The 24,304-nt window shown below is 33.3% G+C and overlaps 1 protein-coding gene across 1 annotated transcript; it reads right to left on the bottom strand.

Annotated features, from left to right (window-relative positions):
- Positions 1–2,017: 2,017 nt before the first annotated feature.
- LOC118196779 (uncharacterized) lies at positions 2,018–16,376 on the bottom strand. The gene is made up of 4 exons (XM_035368241.2): positions 16,218–16,376; positions 11,617–11,922; positions 6,525–6,867; positions 2,018–2,395 (listed from the first exon to the last, which is right to left on the bottom strand). Exons 1-3 carry the CDS (start codon positions 16,224–16,226, stop codon positions 6,529–6,531), a joined length of 654 nt encoding a protein of 217 aa, XP_035224132.2. The 5' UTR covers positions 16,227–16,376; the 3' UTR covers positions 2,018–2,395; positions 6,525–6,528.
- Between the last annotated feature and the right edge of the window lie 7,928 nt (positions 16,377–24,304).

Here is a 24,304-nt window from a genome sequence, read left to right as displayed (position 1 = left end):
CTAGTGTTTCTTTGATTTGCTTTGGAAACATGACTGGTCCTGAATAGGAACAGGGAGCTTACTCAAGCTATGTTCAAGAATGTGTGAAGTAGACAATACAAGCAGGAAGGATATACGAAACCCTTTATTTTCTATACTTTACAGGAATTTCCGAAACTTCGGAATACAGAGACCAACCGCTTGTGGTCTGAACGTAAGAATATAAAAACTACTAACTAAAACTAACTTTGAATTAGTATACAAGTGCCTAGCACTAAGATTGGCCTTTATTTAAAGAAAGGTACGTATGTAGTACGCCGAGCTGCTAAAACTACGATACGTCTGCAATTATCAAGAGGGCTAAACCTCTGGCCTTGAAGGCAACCAGCAACAGAGTGAAAACTCGTAAAACTACAGTGGCAAGCGGCTTGCTTCCAATAACTCCTTGCTCTCTCTTGCTTGGCAAAAAGCCACAACTTAAGTACTTGGCGTTAGCAAGACAATTTGCATAAATAAGTTAAAGCGTTTAATTCTGGCCGGAAGTAGAAAATAAGAAGTGATAGTACAGTTTTAAAATAAAATAAACGTTAGTAAAACTTAGGCTCCTTACAAGTTAGTTAAATTTTAGAACGTCAAAAATGACGAATGCGTTTTTGTATTAACGCTTAATGTAATTCAAGAAAAGCTGCATTGTTTAATTCCATTATTAGCCCAGAAGGGCTATTAATTTCGTTTTGGCATTTTGCGTCGATTCACTTTCTGCATTGATTCACTTTTCAAACTGTTGCCACCAAATACTATAGCACTGCATTATATTTAAATAAATTTAATAATGAGGAATCTGCATAAATGTAGGTATGTGTCTCACATTGTGATAAAACAACGATACCTAGAGCCCATGCCATTTTGAATAACGTAATCCTCCACCGAATATGGACATCTGGAAGCCACGATGCACACGATATCTTGGAATCTGTTTTATTATGTATTTCATATTTTATCAGACATTAAAGAATTTTAGATTAAAAAACTCAACGATTTCAAAACGAGGAATGCCAACAATGTACGCAAAAGTTGTTTCTTAGGCTAAACAATCCTTATTGAAGAAGTTTAATAAATAATATCCGTAAATTTATGATGCAGTTATTTTTTTATCTACTTGTTTGCAAGAAAATTTTGTATTCGTATTTAATTTTTTGGGGGTTTAATGTTTAAAAATGGTGTTTATTAGGATATTTTATTATGAAAATTATTTATTCTTGGAAATCATATCGTTCATTATTAGCCCAAAAGGCGTTAGCCCAGAAGGGCTATTAATTTCGTTTTGGCATTTTGCGTTGAAAATTTGAAATGTGGGTTCACTTTTAAAATTTTTGCCACCAAATATTATCGCTCTGCATTCTATTTAAAGAAATTGAATAATGAAGAATTGGCATAAATTTATGTAAGTTTTTCGCATTGTGATAAGACCATGGTACCTAGAGCTATCCAATTTTGAATAACGTACGTTTTCACCCGAATATGGGCATCTGGAAGCCCTAGTTTGGAGTTTGATTATTATCAATTTTATATTTTGTAAACTTTTAACGAATTTTGATTAACAAACTCAAGGATCTGAAAGTGAGCAATTGTAAAGCTGTACGGGTAAAAAAAAACATTTTTGTCTCCAGCGCGTGAGACTGTGCCCGAAAATTCTAAAAATATGCTCATTTAAAAATTAATTTGCCATATTGCTGTAGAACTGAATTTTATGGTTTAAGTGTGAAGAACATGATATTTAATAAATAAAGCTAACTCACAAAACGTTAATAAAATGCCCCTTTGGGCGTAATGTAACATCTGAAGGATATCAGATTTTTTAAATCTTGTTTTTTATTCTATTCTTGAACGTCATTATTTATTCCTGAAAATTTAGTCCCTTATGGAATCCTATGTGAATTTACTATGTGTGTTTATTTTATCGTGAGAAAATTCTTAAGAGTAGAATTTTAAACATTTGACTGAGTGTATTTATCTGAACGCAGGAAAATTCAATCAATTCTTTCAACTTTTTATTTTACAAAAGTAACAAACTCATCAACAGGTATGCAATTTACACCCAGCTAAAACCAACCAAAGATTGGTAATAAATACGATACTATACACCATTTTTAGGCTAGACAACCCGTAAGTAAAATACAAAGTGAGACTGATGAGGATTTTAAAAATATGACACTTTTAACTTTTATAAAATTATAAGCTTGTTATCAAAAATTTTTTGCCAGGAGCTTCAAAAAATTCTTCAAATAAATTAGAATTGAATTGAAGTCTTCCTTTCCTGAAATTTTTAATATCGATGTCCACTTTTCTGTACCTCATTTTCAAGGCAGAGTAGCATGCTAATGAAACCGTCATGATGAAGAAACAAATGTAGTATCTGAAAAAAGGAACAATGTATTTAAAAATGTAATTTTATTTATGTAGTATTTAAAAATGTATTTGCATTTTAATATCCAAATAAATATTTTGAACTATGATAAATAGATCTAAAAAAGAATATCTTAAATTATTTAGCAATAAATAACTATTCCTAACGATTGATTGTTGAAAAATTTCGACTCGGTAATAGGAGGCTCAACATACCTATAATTTTCCTGATAAATGTGGATATTTTACTTCTGTTTTCAATTATATATTGAATACTAATTTTACTATACCCCACTAATCACTAATACTAATTACCATGCTAATTACTTCGTAATAGCAAAGACGATTAAAGTAGTTAATGAGACTATAGTAAAGTGCTTGTAATCAAAAGTGTAGTAAGTAAGTACTCAAGGAAAACATGTTGTGAATTTCGTATAAAGCTTAACAGTACGGTTTAGGGGAAAAAGCTGATATGTACACCGCATGACATCCTTGCAAATTATAAGCATTTTTCCTGCATTTCATTTAAACTTATTTCGTCGAATTTCAATAGAGGTAGAATTCTCATTCTATTAATTCAGTTCTTAATTTGAGGTAAGGAAAAAATACATTAAAACTCAAAATATTTTCATTAAAAATTGAAAGATATAAAAAAAACATAAAACACCAAATACAGTTAAAACAATTAAAAAAAAAAGTTTCTATGCAAAAACAAGCACTTCGGCCAGCTGGCAAGAAAGCAGATTTTTCGGTGCACAAAACTAAGTTTGCTTTTGGTCCCATTCGGCAAAAAGGCACTGAAGGTGCAGAAAGACTTAATTCACTATTCTGCTAACTTTCAAATGTAAACAAATATGGTTGCTATGGTTGCTTTCGTAACACTTTAACGAATTTTTGATTAACAAACTCAACGATTTTAAAGCGAGCCATGGCAACACTGTAGCGAAAAATAAAACATTTTTATCTCCAGCGCGCGAGACTGTGTATCGTAAGTTCTAAAGATACGCTCAACTTAAAATTATTTTGTTATATTGCTGTTGAATTGAATTTTATGGTTTAAGAGCGAAGAACATGATATTTAATTAATAAATGCGACGCAAAAAATGTTAAAAAAAATGCCCCTTTGCACGTAATTTAAAATCTGAAACCTTTATTTATTTATTTATTTATTTTTTTTTTTTTGGTATTAAACTCGAACTTCTTTCATATTTTTTTTTATTTCCTTGCAATTTAAAAAGAATCTATTTTATTTTTCCGTTTAGTATTGAATAAGAGCTAGTTAAGGCTATTAAACACAAAACCTCTGACACGAATCTGCATTTACCTCATTGGTATCGAGACAGGAATGTAGTGAGCTCTGAATAGACGGGAGTGCTCGAAATATAAATTAAACCATTCTTTTGGATGTTGCTGCTGTACGCATATAAAACTGCGGAACCGTGAACACAAACATGGGATCTTTATCCGTTTGTCCGTGTACCACTTATGTCCAAGACATTGCAGAATAAAGGTCAAGGAAACTAGTTATAAATCAGATTGAGAGAATTGTTGTTTTTTCTCTTTCTTTTGTGATATTACAACAATGAAGGTTTAGGTAAATACAATAATAAATTTTAGGCTTAAGTGGCGTGAGGTTTTAAATGCAAGAGACGCATAGCAGCTTACGCTACGAACAATGTTAATTTGAAAATGCCTCTGTCGAGTAGTTTCATTCCCAGTTGAAACTAAAGATGAGTTCTGTATAAATTCATATCGCGAGAGGTGTTTAAAACAAATATTTTAAACGTTCATATTAAAATAGTAGCTGATACCTGCTCGCTTTGCTGGCCACACTATCTATTTGAATGTGAACGTAGACTTCTTATATGGACGAAAAGTCTAATTTCGATCTGATAATTAATGTACATTTTTTTAAATCCGGAAATATAGTGCTAGTCTGTGAATTTCTAATACACAGATTTCCACATCACCCATGAGGTACTGTGTATTGGAAGGGGTCCACATTATTTAACGTTTCGGGATTCCCACTAGGCCTACAACACGAAAAATTGGCAACATAAAACTAAGGCTTATATATATTTAACTGTTATCATAAGTTTCATGAAAATAAATGTTATTACGTTTGTTATAAAATTTTTTAATCAATTATAATCATTCAATTTTTTAATCAATTATAATTATTGTCCTTGATTTTTTATGTACGGCAGTTTTTATAAATAACAGCAACATTTTTATATTTCATCGCAACAATTTATTTCTCTTAATAATAACATTTATTTTCATGAAACTTATGAAAACAGTTAAATATAAATGTTATTATGAACCTTATCATTTAAATGTTGTTTCTATTCATTGGATAGATGCAAGTTATTGACCCATTTAATAATTTTAAATGAAAATTCATTCATTGGCATCATTCGTATCTAGTTTTGGCAACACTAAAAGTAAATTCTGAACTTGGATTGTAAAACCAAATGTTTGAGAAACTTCTATTATATAAAAAAAATCCATTTTGCACAGTATTTACGTAAAATCCGTTCTTAGTGCGCGTCTACATCGTGGAATGAGTAACTAGCAAAATTTCAAGTCAATCGAGTGTATAGTTTCGGAGACCTTGTGATGAGTTGGTAGTGTTTCGCTTATATATATACATATAGATATATATTTTAAACGTTTAAAAACGGGCAAATTTCCACACTAGATTCATTTTCATTTTAGAGAAATGAAATATCCATTTTCAGAGATTCGGAAAACAATGCTTTTTCTTCCATTTAAAGATTCTGCCAATCTGTAAAACTTCACTGGCTTTCTTGCATAATAAAAGAGAGCCAGAAGTGGAAAGTTTCAAGTAAAATGGGATTCACACGCTGTAGAGTCATTTCGTAGGTTATTTTCGAAGCAGGAGAGATGGAAAACGAGCAATAGTGCCGCGGGGACCCGAACCTGGACCTCTCGAACGCGCGGCGAAGGTGTTAACCGTTACGCCACGAATGTGTGCAGAAAGGAGGGAGAAAATATCTCATGCTCCCTCTTTTAAAAGGCGATTGGGGACCAGGGGATCCAATCACCAAATCCTGGGTGTGCAGAATCATCATCCACCATCCTTTTAGTTCAGGCGCCAAATGTAGAGGCATTAGGTATTTTTTTTTTGGAAGCAGCACATTTTTGAAAAATGAGCAACTCCTTCGCCGGGAATCGAACCACAGACCTATGGACTACGCGCCAAGTGTGCAGACCACCCCACCACGAAGGCATGTCAAGAAGCGGTGAGAAATACCTTATAACTGCAACTAATATTTCGAGACATATATATACTTTGTAACGTCATAGAGATGCAATTCATTGAAACAATTCGTAATTTTAATACCCATTTTAAATTTCTATAATTTTTGAAATTTTGATATATGCGACTTTTGGTTCGCCCTACTTATTAGCAGTGGCGACAGGCAGCTAAATAATATCGAGGAGAACTACGTTTTGTTTCACGTCGTGCGATATTTAACACGGAAATTTACGATATTTAACGCGACGATGCACACGATATTTAACACGGAATCCTTATGGTTCGTATTTCCGTCTCCAGAAAGTATGTTCTAAAAGATAGCAACTCAGCATTTGCTTTCAGTTTCCGTGCGCACTACTTTTAGCCTAAAAAAAAATAGGTGAAACACGTCACAAATTTTCTCATCTTTTGCAATATATTTAGGTAATTCACTTTTAAGACTCTCCGAGCGTGCTTTTAGTGCAAGCAAATTTTTTAAATTAGTTACAAAGTAAATTAATTTTTATGTACGTTAAATGTATATAGTTTCTAAACAATGTTCCAAAATGAATTTATTATTTTCTTCCGTGCAAACCTGTTATGGTTCTGAATATGCACTTCTAAATCAATGGACATTTACAATTTTACCATTAAGCTGATAGTTAATCGTACCAACGCTCCTCAGATTGCAAATAATGGGCGCCTTGTTTAAAATCGTAAGAGAATTTCATGTCTTCTTTACGATGTACAGTGATTTATTCCTTTCATATGTGCTGAAAGTTAAATAGTATTTTGCATTTTTTGAAAACTGCCTGAATTTCCCAGAATGGTTACGAACATGTCTGGAATACTGGACACATTCGTAGCAGAAACTTACGGTTTTAATGAATGTAGCCATGATGTCCTGCATAAATGGGTCCCTTGTGGATGATTGGCACTGCATGTTCATAGCTGTGAGATGCCACGATGGGTAGCGGTACATGATGCCCCCTAGTATCGTAGCTACGATGGTAAGCTCCGTGATTGCTCAAGAGATTTCCATGCTTGCCGTAGCTGTGACCTCCATGGTGGCTGTTTTTGCCATATTTGGAATATCCGTGAGCGTGATCGTCGATCAATTTGTGATGGCCCTCGTTGCCGTGGTGTGCATGATGATAGCCATGAGAAGCACTGGAGGAGCCTTTATCGTGGTGGCTTTTAATTTTGTCGTAAGCATAGGCCTGAAATGATTAAAAATTTGACAGTTAATTAAAAGATCATTTGAACAGAAACCTGCATGTAGTTGATGGGAAGGATATAAGCATATTTACTCGTACCCCTTGGCGAAAATTGGCGATTTTTGGGGGTACATGGATACCGAGTTTGCGCAGTTCTTTGACTTGTTATTTTTGCTTTGTGTAGCGGCAATTTTAGTGCCAAAAATCGTCGCAACACAAAGATAAAATAGCAAGTCAAAGAATTGCGCAAACTCGGAATCAGTGTACGCATTCATATATTTTCACTCAAAACAAAATCACAGAATCGCACAAACTAGACATTGCGCACTCCCTTGACTTTCTCCATGTACACATCGATATATGGTCACTTGAAAAGTTAAAGGAGCACCCAATTCTAGGTAAAAGTATATTTACGGACCATTCAACTACTCAGGTTACCGTAAGTGAAACGACAGCTTGGCGATAAAAGAAACAACAATTTAGCGATAAATGAAGAGCAACTTCGCGATAATACAAGGGGTGCACTTCAGTCTACTCTAACCATGGGAAGATTAAAAAGATGTGGTCTAGTATATTTTTTAATCATAATTTATGCAAACATCCGAATCGCATTGTAATCCTCGAGAATTCATTCACTGTTCTTGCATTATGGGATGCATTTGTCTTCTAAATGCAGACCATTAATGCAAGACAATGGTAACCAACAAATTGTTACTCTTCGAGTGGAAATCGAATCTCTAGATTTATTACGGCTTATAAACATAATGGATAAGAATAAACTGTCACTTAAAACGTAGTATTTTGCAATATAAGTTATTAAGATTACCAATGCTTTTTCCCCTAGAAGCAGAACTGACGTGACAATATCTAATGCGAAAAAATGAGTAACTTTTTTTAACTTGATCGGCTTTTCGGATTAAAAGGGGACTCTTACACCTTAAAACCCTTAAGATCTTCGAATATGTGACTGTTGTAAGAAGTGGGATATTTTATTTTAATTATTTTAAAAGCAATTACTTCCAAAGCTTTACAGATCATTACATAATATAGCTGCTTTGGGAACTAGTAACCAGAAAGTTTGTGTTGCCACAAATATTTTTATAATTTAATCTGCTTTGTGACAAAATTTTTTATGCGTTCACGTCATGTTTCCGCCTTGCTCGCATGATATTTTAAAAATGGCTAATGATACATAGTTAAATAGAATTCTTTATATGGGCACTATCTTCTAACTGAACCAAAAATCTGATGAATATTTTAATATACAAAAAATTTATGCACGAAAACATTACACATTTTTAATAAAATATTATAAACTCCAAATAAAATAAAAATTTAACATGGAATTCTCAGGATTTTTGGTTCACAGTAGTTTTCAAATGTTATGAAAGCTATATATTAAATATGGAATTAAATTATGCGACAAAATGTTTTAAACTGTGCGTGCTAGGTGGGAACATGAAGTGAACATATAAAAAATTTTTATCACAAAGCAAATAAAATTATAAAAATAATTGTGGCAACGAAAATTTCTGGTTACTAGTTCAGAAAGCAGCTATATTATTATGTAGTCAGCTGTAAAAGGTTGGAAGTCATTGCTTTTAAAATAAATAAAATATCCCAATTCTTGCAACAGACACATCGGAGATCTTAAGGGTTTTAAGATGTATGAGTCCCCTTTTAAATAAAACACCTAAGGTAATCCAATTCTTTATAGGATGACATAGATTAAACAATTTTATAATAAAAAATAAGAGCAGTTTGTCTGAACGCCACTGCTGTAATTCTGTTAAGGTATTGGATTTCTCAAACCGATAACAGGAACCAAAACTGAGATTACCATTTTAAGAATGAATTTTTAAACCCTTTTTCATAAAATCAAGATAAGTTATATTATAATATCAATTTTTCACTGTAATGGAATTTCAAAATATTCAAAGATTACGTAACATTTGAAAAATCGTGAAATCATGCATTAGTGTAAACATATGCATAAACAATTGGAATAGAGACTAATTCAAAATCACACCAATGGCGGCAGTTGACAAGGCATGATAGAATGACAAACGAAGATAAAAGCATGCTTGTGAAAATATTTTGCAAGGCTAAAAATTTATTTTTGGTCTATAGGAGACGGGAAAACTCTTTTCTGATGGAAACAAGTTAATAAATAAACGACATGCAACCTAAAACCGCTTTCGCTAATAATCAGTTCGAGGTAAAAGCGGCAAGTGTGAGGACTTTGGGGGCAGACTAATAATTTTAATAAATGTAGGAATTTCTATCTGGAAAAAATAATTAAGGAATATTTAAGATTTGTTACAAATCGCAGTCGCAAAAAAATGAAAGTATTAACGATGTTAGTATATCCATCTTGTAAAGTTGCCGGTTAAAATTTCCATGTATTTTTCGAATTCAAATGAATAAATTTGAATAACGTCTCCAAATATTAATTTAGAAGTCAAACAACAAAAATCAGAGTTATATTTTTAAATTTTCACAGGACTAGTTTCGATGGTTTTACCGAACCATCATCCTCAGCTGCAAAAGCGAAAATGAACGAGATAAGATATAATGATTAGATAAGATAAGAAAGGCTGGACAGGAGACAAGCTCCAGTCCACTAACTGTGCGGAAAATGTTACGTAGACATACGTATATTAATATATCAGCCATTAAATATGCATATACATTGAAGACGTAAAAAAAACCTCAAGAATCTTTTATTCATTGTCGTTTAATTTGGAGGTTTTCTTCATAACAAGTAATTGTATATCGTAAATATGTACACTGCGGGGGTGAAAAGGGGGGAGAGTTTTATATCTCCCGTCCTACTGGGCCGATTGACGAAATTTCAATTGCACTTTTCATGTCTCGAAAGCACGACTTAGGATATTTATTAGATTTATATAAAGCATTGTTCTAATATAGGTATTTTAACACAAAATCGTACTTTTTCTGAAATGACATGTCAATTTTTGCGCATTTCGATTCTACGATTGTAAAATTTGGTGCAAAATTTACGTAAACTCAAAAATTTATCTTAGCGCATTTTTTTTTTCAGTTTGCGACAAGAATAATTCACTTGGCGAACTTCTTAATTTTTCTTTACCTTTTTTAATTCCTTTCCCCTTTTGCATTGCACATGAGCGGAAAAAAGTCGCACCGTTTCTACTTTCAAATAATTTTAACAAAGTGCCTAAACCACATTTGATGTTACTATCGCTTTCAACAAATATGCCATATTTCAAAACGGGACAGTATATAAATTCACATATGTCTTCGGAAATTTTGAATAAAAAACTCTAATTTTTTGCAGGTAGGCTTAGAAATATATCTACTTTAAGATGATGGTAAATATTTTATAAATTATAATTCAAATTTCTTTTTCGAAAATTTCATAAAAATTATTTAAAAATATAAATTTTGAAAATAAGTCATAAAAAATGGGTGAATGTTATTTAGAATGAACCTAAATTTCGCAATGTGAAAAGAAGAATCATATAAATTTAATAAGAAAAGAGAGATTAATAAATATATACCAAATTCAATTAACATGGAGAAGCTAAAATTTTGAGAGCTCATTTTCTAAAACCTACTCGTGCGACTTTTACAAAACTTGGCAGTTTGGTATACTTTGAGTCGTATAATTGAAATATGGAAAAAAAATAGCCCTGCCATTTCAGGAAAAATTCTATTTTGTGTCAAATTACCTATATTAGAATACTGATATATATAAGTCTAATACATATCGTAAGTCGCGCTTTCGAGACATGAAAAACACGATATGAATTTCGTTAATCGGCCCAGTAGAACGGGAGATATAGAACTGTTCCCCCTTTTTTCGCAGTGTTCATTTTTAATTACATATAAGGAATAAATTCAAAGAAGAAGTAACTCATTCCTTTGTAAGCATAAACCATATACGAGGGCCATCCAGGAAGTAGATTACGTTTCCGTCTGTGTCCGCTAGGGGCGGGGCTAGTGCGGCCATCTTGGGGTCAGAGCGTTGCGCAGCTCAGTCTGCATCTAGCCGTGCTAGTGAGAGGTTCGTGCTGTGCTCCGTTCAGATACTGTGACGGTTTGAAATGTCTGCGTTAATTGAAAATCCCGCGAGCTGCGAGGTGCGCTCAGTAATAAGGTTTCTGACTGCAAAAAACTGTAAACCGATAGAAATCTATCGGCAGCTTCGTGAAGTGTATGGGGACAACATTATCACTGAAGGTGGAGTGCGTCAGTGGGTCATAAGATTTCAAATAGGCCGAACCAATGTTCACGACGAAGATCGAAGTGGGAGACCCAGCATAGTGACCGCCGAACTTCTCGAAAAAGTCGATGCTAAAGTCCGTGAAAATCGAAATTTCACAATAACGGAACTTTCTTTGAGTTTTCCACAAATTTCGCGAAGTTTGTTGCACGAAATCATCAGCGAAAAGCTTGGTTACCACAAGTTTTGTGCAAGATGGAAGGCAAGAAGAGGTAACGAAGTGGTTGAAGGCGCAGGCGGCCGAATTTTTCGACGAAGGAATTTCCAAGCTCGTACATCGCTACGATAAATGCCTTAATTTGTATGGTGACTATGTAGAAAAGTAGTATTTGAGTGTGGCTTTCATCTGTATATAATAAAATTTGTTTCCTATACTTTGTTTATTTTTTTATTCCAAAATGTAATCTACTTACTGGATAGCCCTCGTATGTATTAGAAATATTTTTGTCGTCTCTCGATCTCGGCTACCTAAACATTAGACTTACCTTTTCGTAGCCAAATCCCTTATTTCTTTCGTAATATCCCTTATCGTGGTGTTTATGATGTGCGTCATGATGAGCAAGCTTGGATCCATAAGCTTTGTGAGCGCCTTCATCATGATGCCCATGTTTGGCGTATCCTTGATCACCATGTTCTTCCAGAGCCGCATGATGACCGTGTCCGTGAGCTCCGTGACCAGATTCTAGGTATTCGTGACCTCCATGGTTTGCGTAGTGGTGACCGAGCCCGTGATGACCGAGCCCATGTTGTGAGTAGACGCAGACCAAAGAGGCAAGAAAGACGAGCAGGAACTGTAAGAGTAGGCAAATAGTTATTTTACGATTTATCATACGATGTATCGGTCTCTTTCTTACGGATGTGTATATTTTTCGCACGCATTGTTGTCCTTTAGAATTCAAAATATTTCGATTCACAATGAGATACATTCCGCTGACCTCATAGATCACGTGACTTATGTATACCTTTTGTAAACAAACAATGCAGATGACCTCAGAGATCACGTGACTTATGTACAGCTAATGCAAACAAGCAAAGTCATTCTTCCTCTTCTTCTCTTGCGCAATGTATCTCATTAAATTAATTATCGTATTTCGAAGAATGACGTAAATAAACAAATTAAGAGATTTTTGTGTTTGCTTTCGACTTTCGTAAAATTTTATCTTTTCGTTTTTGAGATTATTTTATAATTAATTATTAAAAGGAAACGGTACCTAGACCCATCCAGTTTTGAACAATGTACGTCTCCACCCGAATATGGTCGTCTGGAATCCCGAATTTGGAATTTGCTTTAATAACTATTTCGTATTTTGTAAAGCATTTATGAGTTTTTGTTAAGAAACTCAACAATTTCAAAGCGAGTAATGGCAACACTAGATCAAAGAAAAAACATTTTTATCTCCAGCTCGCGAGACTGTGTGTCGGAAATTCTAAAGATATGGTGTTTGTGAATTATTTTGCCATATTGCTGTTGAATTGAATTTTATGGTTTAATTGCGAAGAACGTGACATTTAATAAATGAAGATAACACACAAAATGTTAAAAAAGCCACCCCTTTGGACGTAATATAAAATCTGAAAAATTTCAGATTTTTTTATATAGTAACTTCTAGGCAATGGAAGAATTAAAAATTCAAATAATTTGTTGGCAACTGAAAAAAAAGAGAAAAGAAATATCAACAGTGTTTCAGGTCGACTCATATTCAGAACTATAGTAAATATTTGTTATTCACACGATGACCAAATTATGAAATAAAATATTAGATAAGCAGAATTTTACGACATGAGTAACTTATATTCGTACAGGTAATTATAATTGTGTAATTCTTATATCGTTTATGGATCACATTTATCAGATACGTATCTTTGTTAACTTTATATATATATATATATATGGTATAAAAAGAAATATATAAATAGACTAAAAATTCGATTTAAAAAATTAGAATGAAAACTTTAATATAGATAAATTTTTTATAGAAATATAGGAAATTAGAATAGAATAAAAAATTTTTTATTGTCATTTTGGCACTATGTATTGTTTTATTCTTCTTTCCAAGTGTTTCGAAAAATTAGGGAAATTAGAGAAAATGTGTAGGGAAAATTCTGGTACATTTGGGATTCGAGTTTCCGGTTTTATATGAATTTTAGTATTTAATAAAAATATGATGAAAGATTTTTACGGCTTTTGATCTCAACTGGACCAGGACAACGAAACATATTAATCGACTCTTATGAAACTTTAATTCATTTTCTCCTGATGAGTTTTAAATTAGAGTTTCAATAAAAGGAGATTAATTTTTCTTTGTATAGTTTTGTATATTTTTCCTTTCGGCCCACCAGCGGCCGTGCGGTAAAGTCGCTAAACACTGGTAGTTCGGTCCGAGGTTCGAATCCCGCGAACGGGCTGGCTGCATGGGCGTTTTCGTGGTTTTCCCCATGTGTAACGTGTATACGAGCCAGTTTCCCTTAGAAAGTCCTCCACGAAGGCATCCCTCCTCTTAAGCAGATAGCCCCCGAGGCTTTGCCATAATCACACACACACACAGTATATTTTCCCTTTCGCATTTTTATTTTTCGAGATCGTTCTACTATGAATTCTCTCTTTAATTGGATAAGCTTTGGTATTGTGTTAAACTTCTTATACACGATTGCAATTATTATATTATAAAGGAATTGCCTTGCTTTTATTCCAGTTTACTAATTAATTTAGATGCTTTATGTTTATATATAAAGACATGAAGAATCTAAAACTAAAAGTAAATTGGAGTCAAAACAAGGTTATTCCTCAACAGTATCAATAATAGCAATTGTGTGTAAGAGGTTCAACACAATATCCATACATATCAAAGTTAAAATCAGAATTCATAGTGGAACAAAGTCTAAAAATAAAAATGAGAATGCAAGAGGGAAAAAAATACAACATGATAAAAATATAAAATGTGCTACTATGAATTCTTAGTTTAATATGTTTGGATATTGTGTTGAAACTCTTATACATATATATATATATATATATATATCTTCACGGAACTACAATTTTGGCATAACTTAATTTGCCAGTTTGGCATCATCATACTTACTTGAGTAAAAGACGAAACACCTTCGCATTTATTATTGTTCATTGAACGGGAGTTGGTTTGTTTCCCTTGAAAAGTCAACTAATTTCCGATCAATAGCGATAATTACTTAGTTTTAATTTTTTAATTTCGTTTTCAAAGTTTGAAATTTTGTTATTCGTGATTTAAATTCAAGTCCCCTTAAAAATGTTTTTTTTTCATGATTTACATTCAAGTTCCTTTTTAAAAAACAATTTTCGGAATTAAATTTTCTCATTTTGTATAAAGTATTTAAATTTAAATTAGGAAAACTTAATTCTGTACAAATAAAAAGATTAATTATTGCTGCGAACTAATTTGCAATATCATTTAAATTCAGACAGCATGTGTTAATCAAGTGCAAGTATCTAAAACCGTGAAAAAAGTTTTAGTTGAAAAAAATTATTCCTAAAAATTTAAAGAATTTCTAAGACTAAATTAATTTGCATAAAGTGAATAATTGTTGAGGAGGCAGGAGACGCATCTTTTCAAGGGGAAGTTGCCTCCAAACCTTAATTTTCAATTACTCAATTCGTGTTTCGTCATCCGTATAGGTATCGGTAAAGTATTATACAAAACCAAAACCAAATTTAGTCAATTGTTTAAACAAGAAATTTTAACTATTAAAGAATTTTGAAAAATTTAGTAAGCGACTAAAAAACAAAATTATTAATTAAAAATACATTGCTAATTTAATTAAGAGTTTAAATCTAAAGTAATTTAGAAACCAAGCAATTCACTAAATTTAAATTTTACTTTTGGTTCTAAATTTAGGTTTTAGTTTTGGTTTTTGAATAATACTTTACCCATGCCTATACGGATGACGAAACACCAATTGAGTAATTGAAAATTAAGGTTTGAAGGCAACTTCCCATTGAAAAGATCTGTCACCTGCCTACTCAACAATTATTCACTCATTCTTTAAATTTTTAGGATTAATTTTTCGGATAATTAAATATTTTTTCATGGTTTTAGATACTTGCACTTAATTTACATATGCTCTCTGAATTGAAATATTACAAATTAGTTCGCTGCAAAAATCAATCTTTTATTTGTATAAAATTAAATTTTCATAGTTTAAAATTTAGCTTTTTACGAATGAGAAAATTTGTTAAATTCAAATTTCATTCCTTGCAGCAATGGCGCAATAGAATTGTTTAAACTTAATTTAGTTGGTGTTGGTGTATTTAATTATGGCAAAGCACACGAGGGCTATCTGCCTAAATGGAGGGATGCCTTTCGTGGAGGACTTTCTAAGCGAAACTGGCTCGCATACACGTTACACATGGGGAAAACCACGAAAACGCCCATGCAGCCAGCCCGTTCGCGGGATTCGAACCTCAGACCGAACTACCAGTGTTCAGCGTCTTTACCGCTCGGCCGCTGGCGAGCCTAAACTTAATTTAACTTTACTATTTGTTCTTACATATATATATATGATACATTTGATCAAAATAATATAATGTAATATAGGCACTGTTCTATATCTTTAACGAAATTTAATAGCAAGCTAAATTAAATCAAAAATGATTCAATAAAGTAATATTTAAATAATTTCTAAGCTGTTAAAAATGAATATTGGAATATCAGAACCTTTTCATGCCTATCAGCTTTAGGACTTTTATAAGTGATCATTATTTGGGTAACAAAAAAAAAAAGTAACAAAATTTAATAGCAAACTAAATTAAATCAAAAATGATTCAATAAAATAATATTTAAATCATTTCTAAGCTGTTAAAAATGAATATTGGAATATCAGAACCTTTTCATGCCTATCAGCTTTAGGACTTTTATAAGTGATCATTATTTGCGTAACAAAAAACGTAACAAAATTTAATAGCAAGCTAAATTAAATCAAAAGTGATTCAATAAAATAATATTTAAATCATTTCTAAGCAGTTAAAAATGAATATTGGAATATCAGAACGTTTTCATAGTTATCTCACTTTAGGACTTTTAGATCATTATTTGGGTAACAAAAATGCACTTACCAATTTCATTGTAATTGAACAGCAATCCCTAATAAGGAATTAAAAGTGTGTGTTTTATCCGGAATCCACCGAATGTAAACAAGCGACTAGGGTGCTCATTCGACGATTGCTTATATATACACAATACCCATTTTCAACAACCTCAATTCGGGATTGTCAACTTATGTGTGTTTTCGTGTCTCGCGGGTATTTGGAACGGGCCTTTGTCGGTCGCCTATCCCTTGCCTAACGAGATAATATACTAATCTATGTTGCCAGAACCCTCATTTTTTTTTTTTCTTCATCACCGTATTGGTTCAGGGCTTGGTTAGTGCGGTGTTTTTCTACCGGTCTTTCGATTGTGATTGTTCTAAAGGTGTTAAGTAAGATTTTTATAAGACGGAAACTTTTTTTTCCCCTTCCGTCTGACATTGTTATTGCTAAGTGGAATGCGGCTGAAGTGTGTTTTTTAAGCGAAGTTTAAGGATTAGATTGCAAAATTTCATATCCATGTTGCAAAACTTCAAAACGAAGTTTTCTGAATTACTGCTTTTTGTTTTTATTTTCTCTTATTTAGAAGATGAAAGTACATAAAACGCTGAAAGTAAAAGACGAAATGCATTTCGTGTACTTTTCTTATCCATTTTCGAATCCAATGTACCTTTTGTTGTGAATACGTCCGCTTCCGAATTGGCAAAAAACTGTTTAATATAATTTAAATTTTTTATTTTCATTTGTAGAATGTAATTTTTAAATTTTCGACATATATTAGAAGAGTCACTAGGATTTTTGAAGCAGGAAACGTGAAAAATGAGCAATGTTTCGACCTGCAGGCCTACCGACTGTTAGCTAGAGAGAAGTTTTTCATTTACAACTCGAAGGCAGCGGGAAAGAACGGAGAAAAACCCTTCTTTCCCACTTAAAGGACGACGGGGGTAGAAGGGACCCATAGTCAAATAAAGGTGGTGACGATTTATCGTCTGATGCCTTTTTAGTCCAAAGGTGCTTTGTCTCTGAGGGACTATAGTTTTCGTTTTGCGATGAATCACTCTGAGTGTCCGTTTCACTTTTCAAACTGTTGCCACCAATATTATTGCCCTGTATTATATTTGAAGAAATTAAATAATGAAGAATCTGCATAAATCTATCTTTGTTTCTCGCATTATGATAAAACGACGGTACCCAGAGCCATCCAATTTTGAATGACGTAATCCTCCTGCGAATATGGGCTTGTGAAATTTGGAATTTGTTTTATTCTCGATTTCATACTTTGTAAAACTTTAACGAATTTGTGATTAACATACTCAAGGATTTCAAAGCGAATCATGACGACGTTGTACAGAAAAAGCATTTTTATCTCCAGCGCGCGAGACTGTGCATCGGGAATTCTAAAGATAGGCTCGTTTTAAAATTATTTTGCGATAATTGCCCTTGAGCAGAATTTTATGGTTTAAGTGCGAAGAACATGATATTTAATAAATGAAGGTAACACACAAAATGTTAAAAAAACGCCCCTTTATTATTATTAATTTAAAATCTTTGAAACATTTCAGACTTTTTTTTTTTTTTTTTTTACTCGGGCGTTACTTTTACTATCATTGGATCTAAGGTATTTCTTCGCCTCTTCTTAGCATGCCTTCGTGGTGTAATGGCTAGTACACTCGGTTCGTTTCGAGAGGTCCGTGGTTCGAGTCTCGGTGAGGGCATTGCTCAGTTTTCATCTCTTCTGTTTCGTAATAACCTAATGTCTCTACAGATCTTTTTGGAACATGAAATGTAAAAGATATGTACTGCCCTAGCCAGGACTCGAACTTTGGACCTTCCGATTGCTAGTCTTATGTGCTTTTTTAGCTGCACCACGAAAGCACGCGATAAGGAAGGAGAAAATATTTTACAATCTCTACAGTTTCAGGTAAGTACTACTATTAAACATCTATTATTACACCACAAAGGGGAAGTCTCTTGCATTCTCTCCCATTCAGAGCGTCCAGTCACCAAATCGAAATGGTGACGAATTATCGTTTTCCATATTTTAGTTCGGGTGCCACTTGTAGAGTCTATTAGGTTTCTAAAACGGGAAGTAGGGATTCACAGGCGGTGATCTCATCGGTATTCAACCTCAGTATCTTTCGATTGCTAGCTGCACCTGTTTCCGCTTACACCACCAGGGAATGTCGCAAGAAAAAAGAAAATTCTCTGTACATTCTAACAGTAAGCCGTCGAACTGTTCAGGATATCATTCATCTCTAAACAATTTTTACTATCTATCTTTGAACTGTCCTTGCTACAGTTTTCTGAATAATCTTCAGTAAATAAATTAACTTTTGTAAACATGAGGACAAATATATTTTATGAAATCTTGTATACATGACTTAATCAAACGCTTACCATATAAGGTATTCCTTTCGCCTTCTTAGCATGCCCTCGTGGTGTAGTGATCAGTACACTCGGCGCGTATTCGAGAGGTTCGAGTCCCAGCGAAGGCATTGCATATTTTTCATGCCTTCTGCTTCGAAATAACCTAATGTCTCTACAGGGGCGCCAGAATGAAATATTAAGGTGGGGGATGAAGATTCTCTACCACCAGGATTCGGCGATTGTGTCCCCTAATCTCCGGTCGCCCTTTAAAAAGGGGAGTATAAGGTATTTCTCCCGCCTTCTTAGCATGCCCTCGTGGTGTAGAGGTGAGCACATTCGACACGCATTTGAGAGGTCCGAGTTCCTGCTCATTTTTTTCACGTCTCTCAGTATCAAAAATCCTAATGTCTCTAAAACCAGAACAAAATTAATTCCCTAATTACTTCATAAGGATATATCAAGTTTCGTTTGGTTTATTGAGACTGCGGTAAAGTACGTTAGGGCCATCTGCCTAAGGGAAGGGATGCTTTCGTGGAGGACTTTCTAGAGGAAACTGGCTACGTTTCTAAACGCTACACATGGGGAAAATCACGAAAACATCCTTGCAGCTAGGAATAAAATCCAGGTCTTAACTACTAGTGTTCAGCGACCTTTACCGCTCTGCCACTTGTGGGCTAATAAGATAATTTTAAAATATTTACTAGGTATGTAAGGTAGGTATGTAAGGGTATGTAAAGGTTGTAAGGGTTGCTTTAAATTTATCTATCCCATTCTGTTTAAAATAATTGTTTTAACCAGTCGTCCCTAAAATCCGTAGCCTCTAATCTCTTTACCATGGATTACTGGATACGAAAGAGAAATAGTACTTGAATAATCCCCAATTCAATACTGTTATGTCTGCATATAATAAAAGGAAATGTTTGTGTGTGTGTCTTTCGTTCCTGCTGTGTGTAAGTTAATAGACCCAGGGCTACGAAATTTGGTACATAGGGGGACAGTGCACCTAGAAGATACAGGAGGCATACAGGAAGCGATTTTTTCAAAATTCGAATGAGTTTTTTTTTTTTTTTTCATTTTATGTTTTTGATGAAATCGCAGCCAATTGCTGATTGTTGCATTGCAGAAATTGCTGATATATTACTGTTGCATTGTTGCAGATATCAGCGTTGTTGCCACTCGTAAAAACGAGGGCGATAATTTTGTGCAGCTTTTAAATTTAATGTTTCTCTTAGATATTGGATGTTTGTCGAAAGGTACTTGGATACGACGTTCGTCGAGTTTGTTGAGAGGGCATTTGTTTTCCGGGACGTTTCAAAGCCAGACGAAGGCTGGCCCATAGCGGCTAGTTTAAAATATAACAAGAATAAATGTGGCAGTGGTATTAATTTATTTAGTAAATGTTGCATTATAAACTCTGAAATAATATCGTTTAGTTAATAGCTAGTGCACATTTTTAGAAATATCTATGTGTGTTCACGGCACACACCAAAATATCATTGAACAAAGCCACTGCATTTATCACCGATTATTTATTTATTAAATTATCGGTGATATTATCTCACACTCTCCCTATATCTTGTTCCAATTTTCAATCATTAATAAAATATTTTTATTCCAATACTCAAGTTCAAATACATTTTTTTAACTTGCAGTGGATGACACTGGACGTTAACACAGTTTTTTCACGTATTAAAGTCAATTCCTAGTTATTTATTTATGTTTATCGGAACTACAGGTAAGCTGTTTTTATTAACTATAAGACTTACAAACAATGACCGTTTATTAGGAATTATCACGTGCTGTAAAAATTAATTTTATAACAACTTATAAATAAGAGTACATGACTGTGATCAATGGGATTGTAATATTTAACAAAAATAAAAGGCAACAGTAAGACAGAGTTGTAAAGACTTTTGAAGTGTATGGAATTAAAAAAATGGTAGTTTTATACAGTTGGATGAAGCGGATGGAATGTCCCATTATGTAGCCAAAATTCTCCCCATATTTCTATGTTAACGTGATAATAATAGATGTTTAAAATATAGACCTTTAAAATGTCCCTTGCTTATTCAAATAAATAAATAGCACTGTAGATTATGTCTAGGACGAAAATGCCTAGCACGATTATGCCTAGGACGATCTAGGAAGAAAATTCTTCCTGGCAGGTCAAGCATATGTCGCCTCGAGTCGTGTGAAATCATTAGATGAAATATTAATTGAAGAACTGGACTGTTCGAAACTGGCTGGAAAGGTTCCTTTCAATAATGAAGCATCACAAAAGATGGGATAAATAAGAAATTGTAGACCACCATCAGCTTCATAAATTAGAAACGCAAAAATGTTAATGAAAAGTAATTAAAATAAAATTTTTCTTTGTTGGCCTAAGTAGGCATTGACTTTAAAAAAAAAATTTTTATAGTACTTATTTTTAATTTCAGTGTGAAATGGGCCATCATACATATATACATTTATTCATAAAAAAAATATCTTACTTACTGGCAATATAAAGGTTATCAGGAAAGCCAGCATTATTTAGATTATAAATATATGTTACCATTGAAGTACATAATTGTGTTATTTCAGAGAACACCTAGTTATTTCATGAAATAACTTATCAAATCAGTTAAAGTGCGTAATGAAGGATCCCTTCGTGGCAGATTTTCTGAGGGAAATCGGCTAATAATCACGTTACGCATGAAGAAAACCACGAAAACGCCTATGCATCCAGACCATTTACCTGGGATCGTATCTCTTTAGGCGACGATCAGTTTTGTTTCTTCTACTGCTCCGTGTAAAAAAGTCTGATGTATACACCACATGACTTCCTTGTACGGAATATTAAATTAGAAGTAATTTTCCTTGCATTTCATATAAACATATTGAATTAAAAGTTCACAAATTTTGCATTAAATCTACTTCGTCGATAGCGCATGAACCACAATAGAATAAATGCACTCTTTAAAGTTCACAATATTTATTTACATAGCGACTGTTCGACGCTAGGTTCACTTAGCAGCATTACATCTCCTTCATTTTATAACTCAACGTACACAAAAATTATATCTTCTGAATAATTACCACAAGTTCTATTCAAATACTTCAATAAATCTAAAACGATGTATAAAAGAAATTAAACAAATAAAAAAAAAAAAAGATTTTCGTAGAAGATTCAGCGCCGCTTACCTAATGCGCATGCGCTACTAATTAATTCAGTTCTCACTTCGCGACAAGGCAAAAATATATAAAAATTCAAAATATTTTCATTAAAATTTGAAAGATGAAGATAAAAAATTAAAATTAAAATGAGTTTGTACACAAAAACAGACTATTAACTTAAATGATAATTCCAGAAAGAATAAAGTTTAATTTAATTCGCAATAATAAAAGAAGACGTTACTTTGTTGTTTTGAAGCTTAGTTTCTCTAAATTGGTAACAAATCCACTAGTCTGCTATTTTTCAAATGTAAACAAACATGGCTGCCATGGTAATAAAAAATTAGGCTTAGCCGCGCTTAAAAAACTTTTAAATTGCTGATAATTCTACAATTATTCGATGAAGATTAACTAAAGGCATTATTCAGGACAACATAATTCACTCATTTTTGAAGCAAAAGATGCACAATTTACAAATATATAAGAATACAGAAACTGAGCTCAATGAGCCGAGTAACAGAGTGGATATATATCTACATACTTTTGATGCGGCCGATTGAAACCAAAACGGGAGGTGCACATCTAGATGTTATAGCAATTCTATGTATCAAATTTCAACGTTCTGAGGCTACTCGTTTTTGAGTTATGCGAAATATGTACGCACGTCGTTAAAAAAAAATCTCTTCAGAATTCATTCTCTATCAGTTTTATAATTTTTTTAGGGGAAAAATAGAGTTCTTTATTCTGTCTTTACGTAGAGATGTCACGCCAAAACATCGTTAAATTGCATTCGATAGCGGTCAAAATGGATATTTTCGTTGAAATATGATATTCGAAATTTTTCGCGATTACAATACTTCCTTTTTACTTCGTACAAGGAAGTAAAAGTGCACATTAAATGCATGAACCCGAAAATATAAAAAAAACACGTTCATTGTGCAAAAACAGTGCAGGTGCGATTACCGTTCTATATCCATTCACGAACAAAAATATTTTGCATCACGTGACGAAAATCTTGAAGCGTCAAAATTTTGACATAGCTTTGCAACTACGGCATATTTATTCATAAGGGAATCGCGCTAAGAAATTAAATTTTAAATTAAATTTAATAACAGTTTTTCATCATAAATCACCTTTAAGTCACCGAGCCTCGCCCAATGTTAAGTCATAATAGCAATTACTAGAATAATTGTTACTGTTATAAATATAAAAATCCAGGGACTTGTTACAAAAGAGCACCGAAAAGGCCTCCCCGAATATTTGTAGGTTACTTCCTATCCGAGAAACCAAGTGTTCTCGATCAATACAGTAATTTATATAAGCAGGCCGAAATTTTTCAAATTACCTCCGACAAGCGTTGGTGTTTATCAATGTCTAATATATCTCTTTGCTTGAAGAACGAGACAATGAGTGGTTAAACAAGGAAAAGCGGAGCAGATACTTTCAGAAATGTGACGAGGTCTCCTTTGCACGACTTTATGCAGGAAATGATTCATTTATTTTCGAGTAAGATAGTATCGAAACGCAAATGAGCGACGGAAACGGTGCTCCAGAAATCAAAGAGTCACGAGAGTTTGAAAACTTTTGACGGCTTGTAAGTTTTGATGTTTATGGTCATCATAAGTGGTTGCGTTTAATCTTTATATAAAGAAGAAAGTCTGTGTGTTTGGTTCTCCGCTAATAACTCAGTCACTACTATAGCTATCGTCACCAAACCCTCTACCATTCTTTCCTGGGTCTTGGAAAAGGTCCACGTCCACTTTTTTTAAAAACAAAAAATAGCTAAAATCAGAGATATTAATTAAAACTTGGAAAAACGTTCATTTTCGCCCTCATTTCTCCGATTGGCAACAGCCTCGCACGCTGGAGATAAAAATATGCTTTATTTCGAGAAGTGTTGCCACTGCTCGTTTTCGAATCGTAGAGTTTGTTATTAAAAATTTTTAAGTTTCACAATGAAGTAAAAATAGCATCGCCAAACATTAAATTCATTATTCCTGAATCCAAAAATTCGTGGGAAGCCGTTTCAACTATTCTCATCTTCGTACGTCTTTAATCAGCCGAGATATTAATTAAAAACCTCTTAAGACACTCATTTTCACACTCATTTTTTCGAGTGGCAACAGTTTCGCGCGTTGGAGATAAAACTTTACTTCGAAAAGTATTGCTACTGCTCGATTTCAAATCGTACAGTTTGTTAATGAAAAATTTGTAAGTTTTACACAATCTATCTATATATATGTATAAAGAAGAATGCCTGTTTGTGTGTTTGTTCCCGTTATTGATTTCTGATCAATTATGATGAAGTTTTTGCCACATTTATTCGACTCAAATTGAATATAGGTGAAATATTGGATGGCACTTGAGCTTTTACGACCATTTGATTAAAAAGACGAAAATCATTCAAAACTGCGTGCCTTAGTTGCTGATATAATGAGAGTGAAGAATTAGTTTATTTTTCTGTCGAAATTTTTTATGTGGGTCCCATATCGCATGAGACTGAAAAGTGTATGGTTATGAATCGTACTCTCAATTTAAGTTAGCTGGCATCGGGTATTTCTGCTAGTGTGTAATAAAAAGTGGAAATATTTATCATT

The sequence above is a fragment of the Stegodyphus dumicola genome, chromosome 10 (assembly GCF_044657685.1).
Source record: "Stegodyphus dumicola isolate Sdum_Otavi_A_Nest chromosome 10, ASM4465768v1".
NCBI classification, from domain to species: domain Eukaryota; kingdom Metazoa; phylum Arthropoda; class Arachnida; order Araneae; family Eresidae; genus Stegodyphus; species Stegodyphus dumicola.
This window is presented reverse-complemented; position numbering and strand designations above follow the sequence as displayed.

Coding starts and splice junctions, on each gene's coding strand:
- LOC118196779 (XM_035368241.2), bottom strand. Junction 6,868..11,616: donor AGGGATTTGGCTACGAAAAG/GTAAGTCTAATG, acceptor TAATCATTTCAG/GCCTATGCTTACGACAAAAT.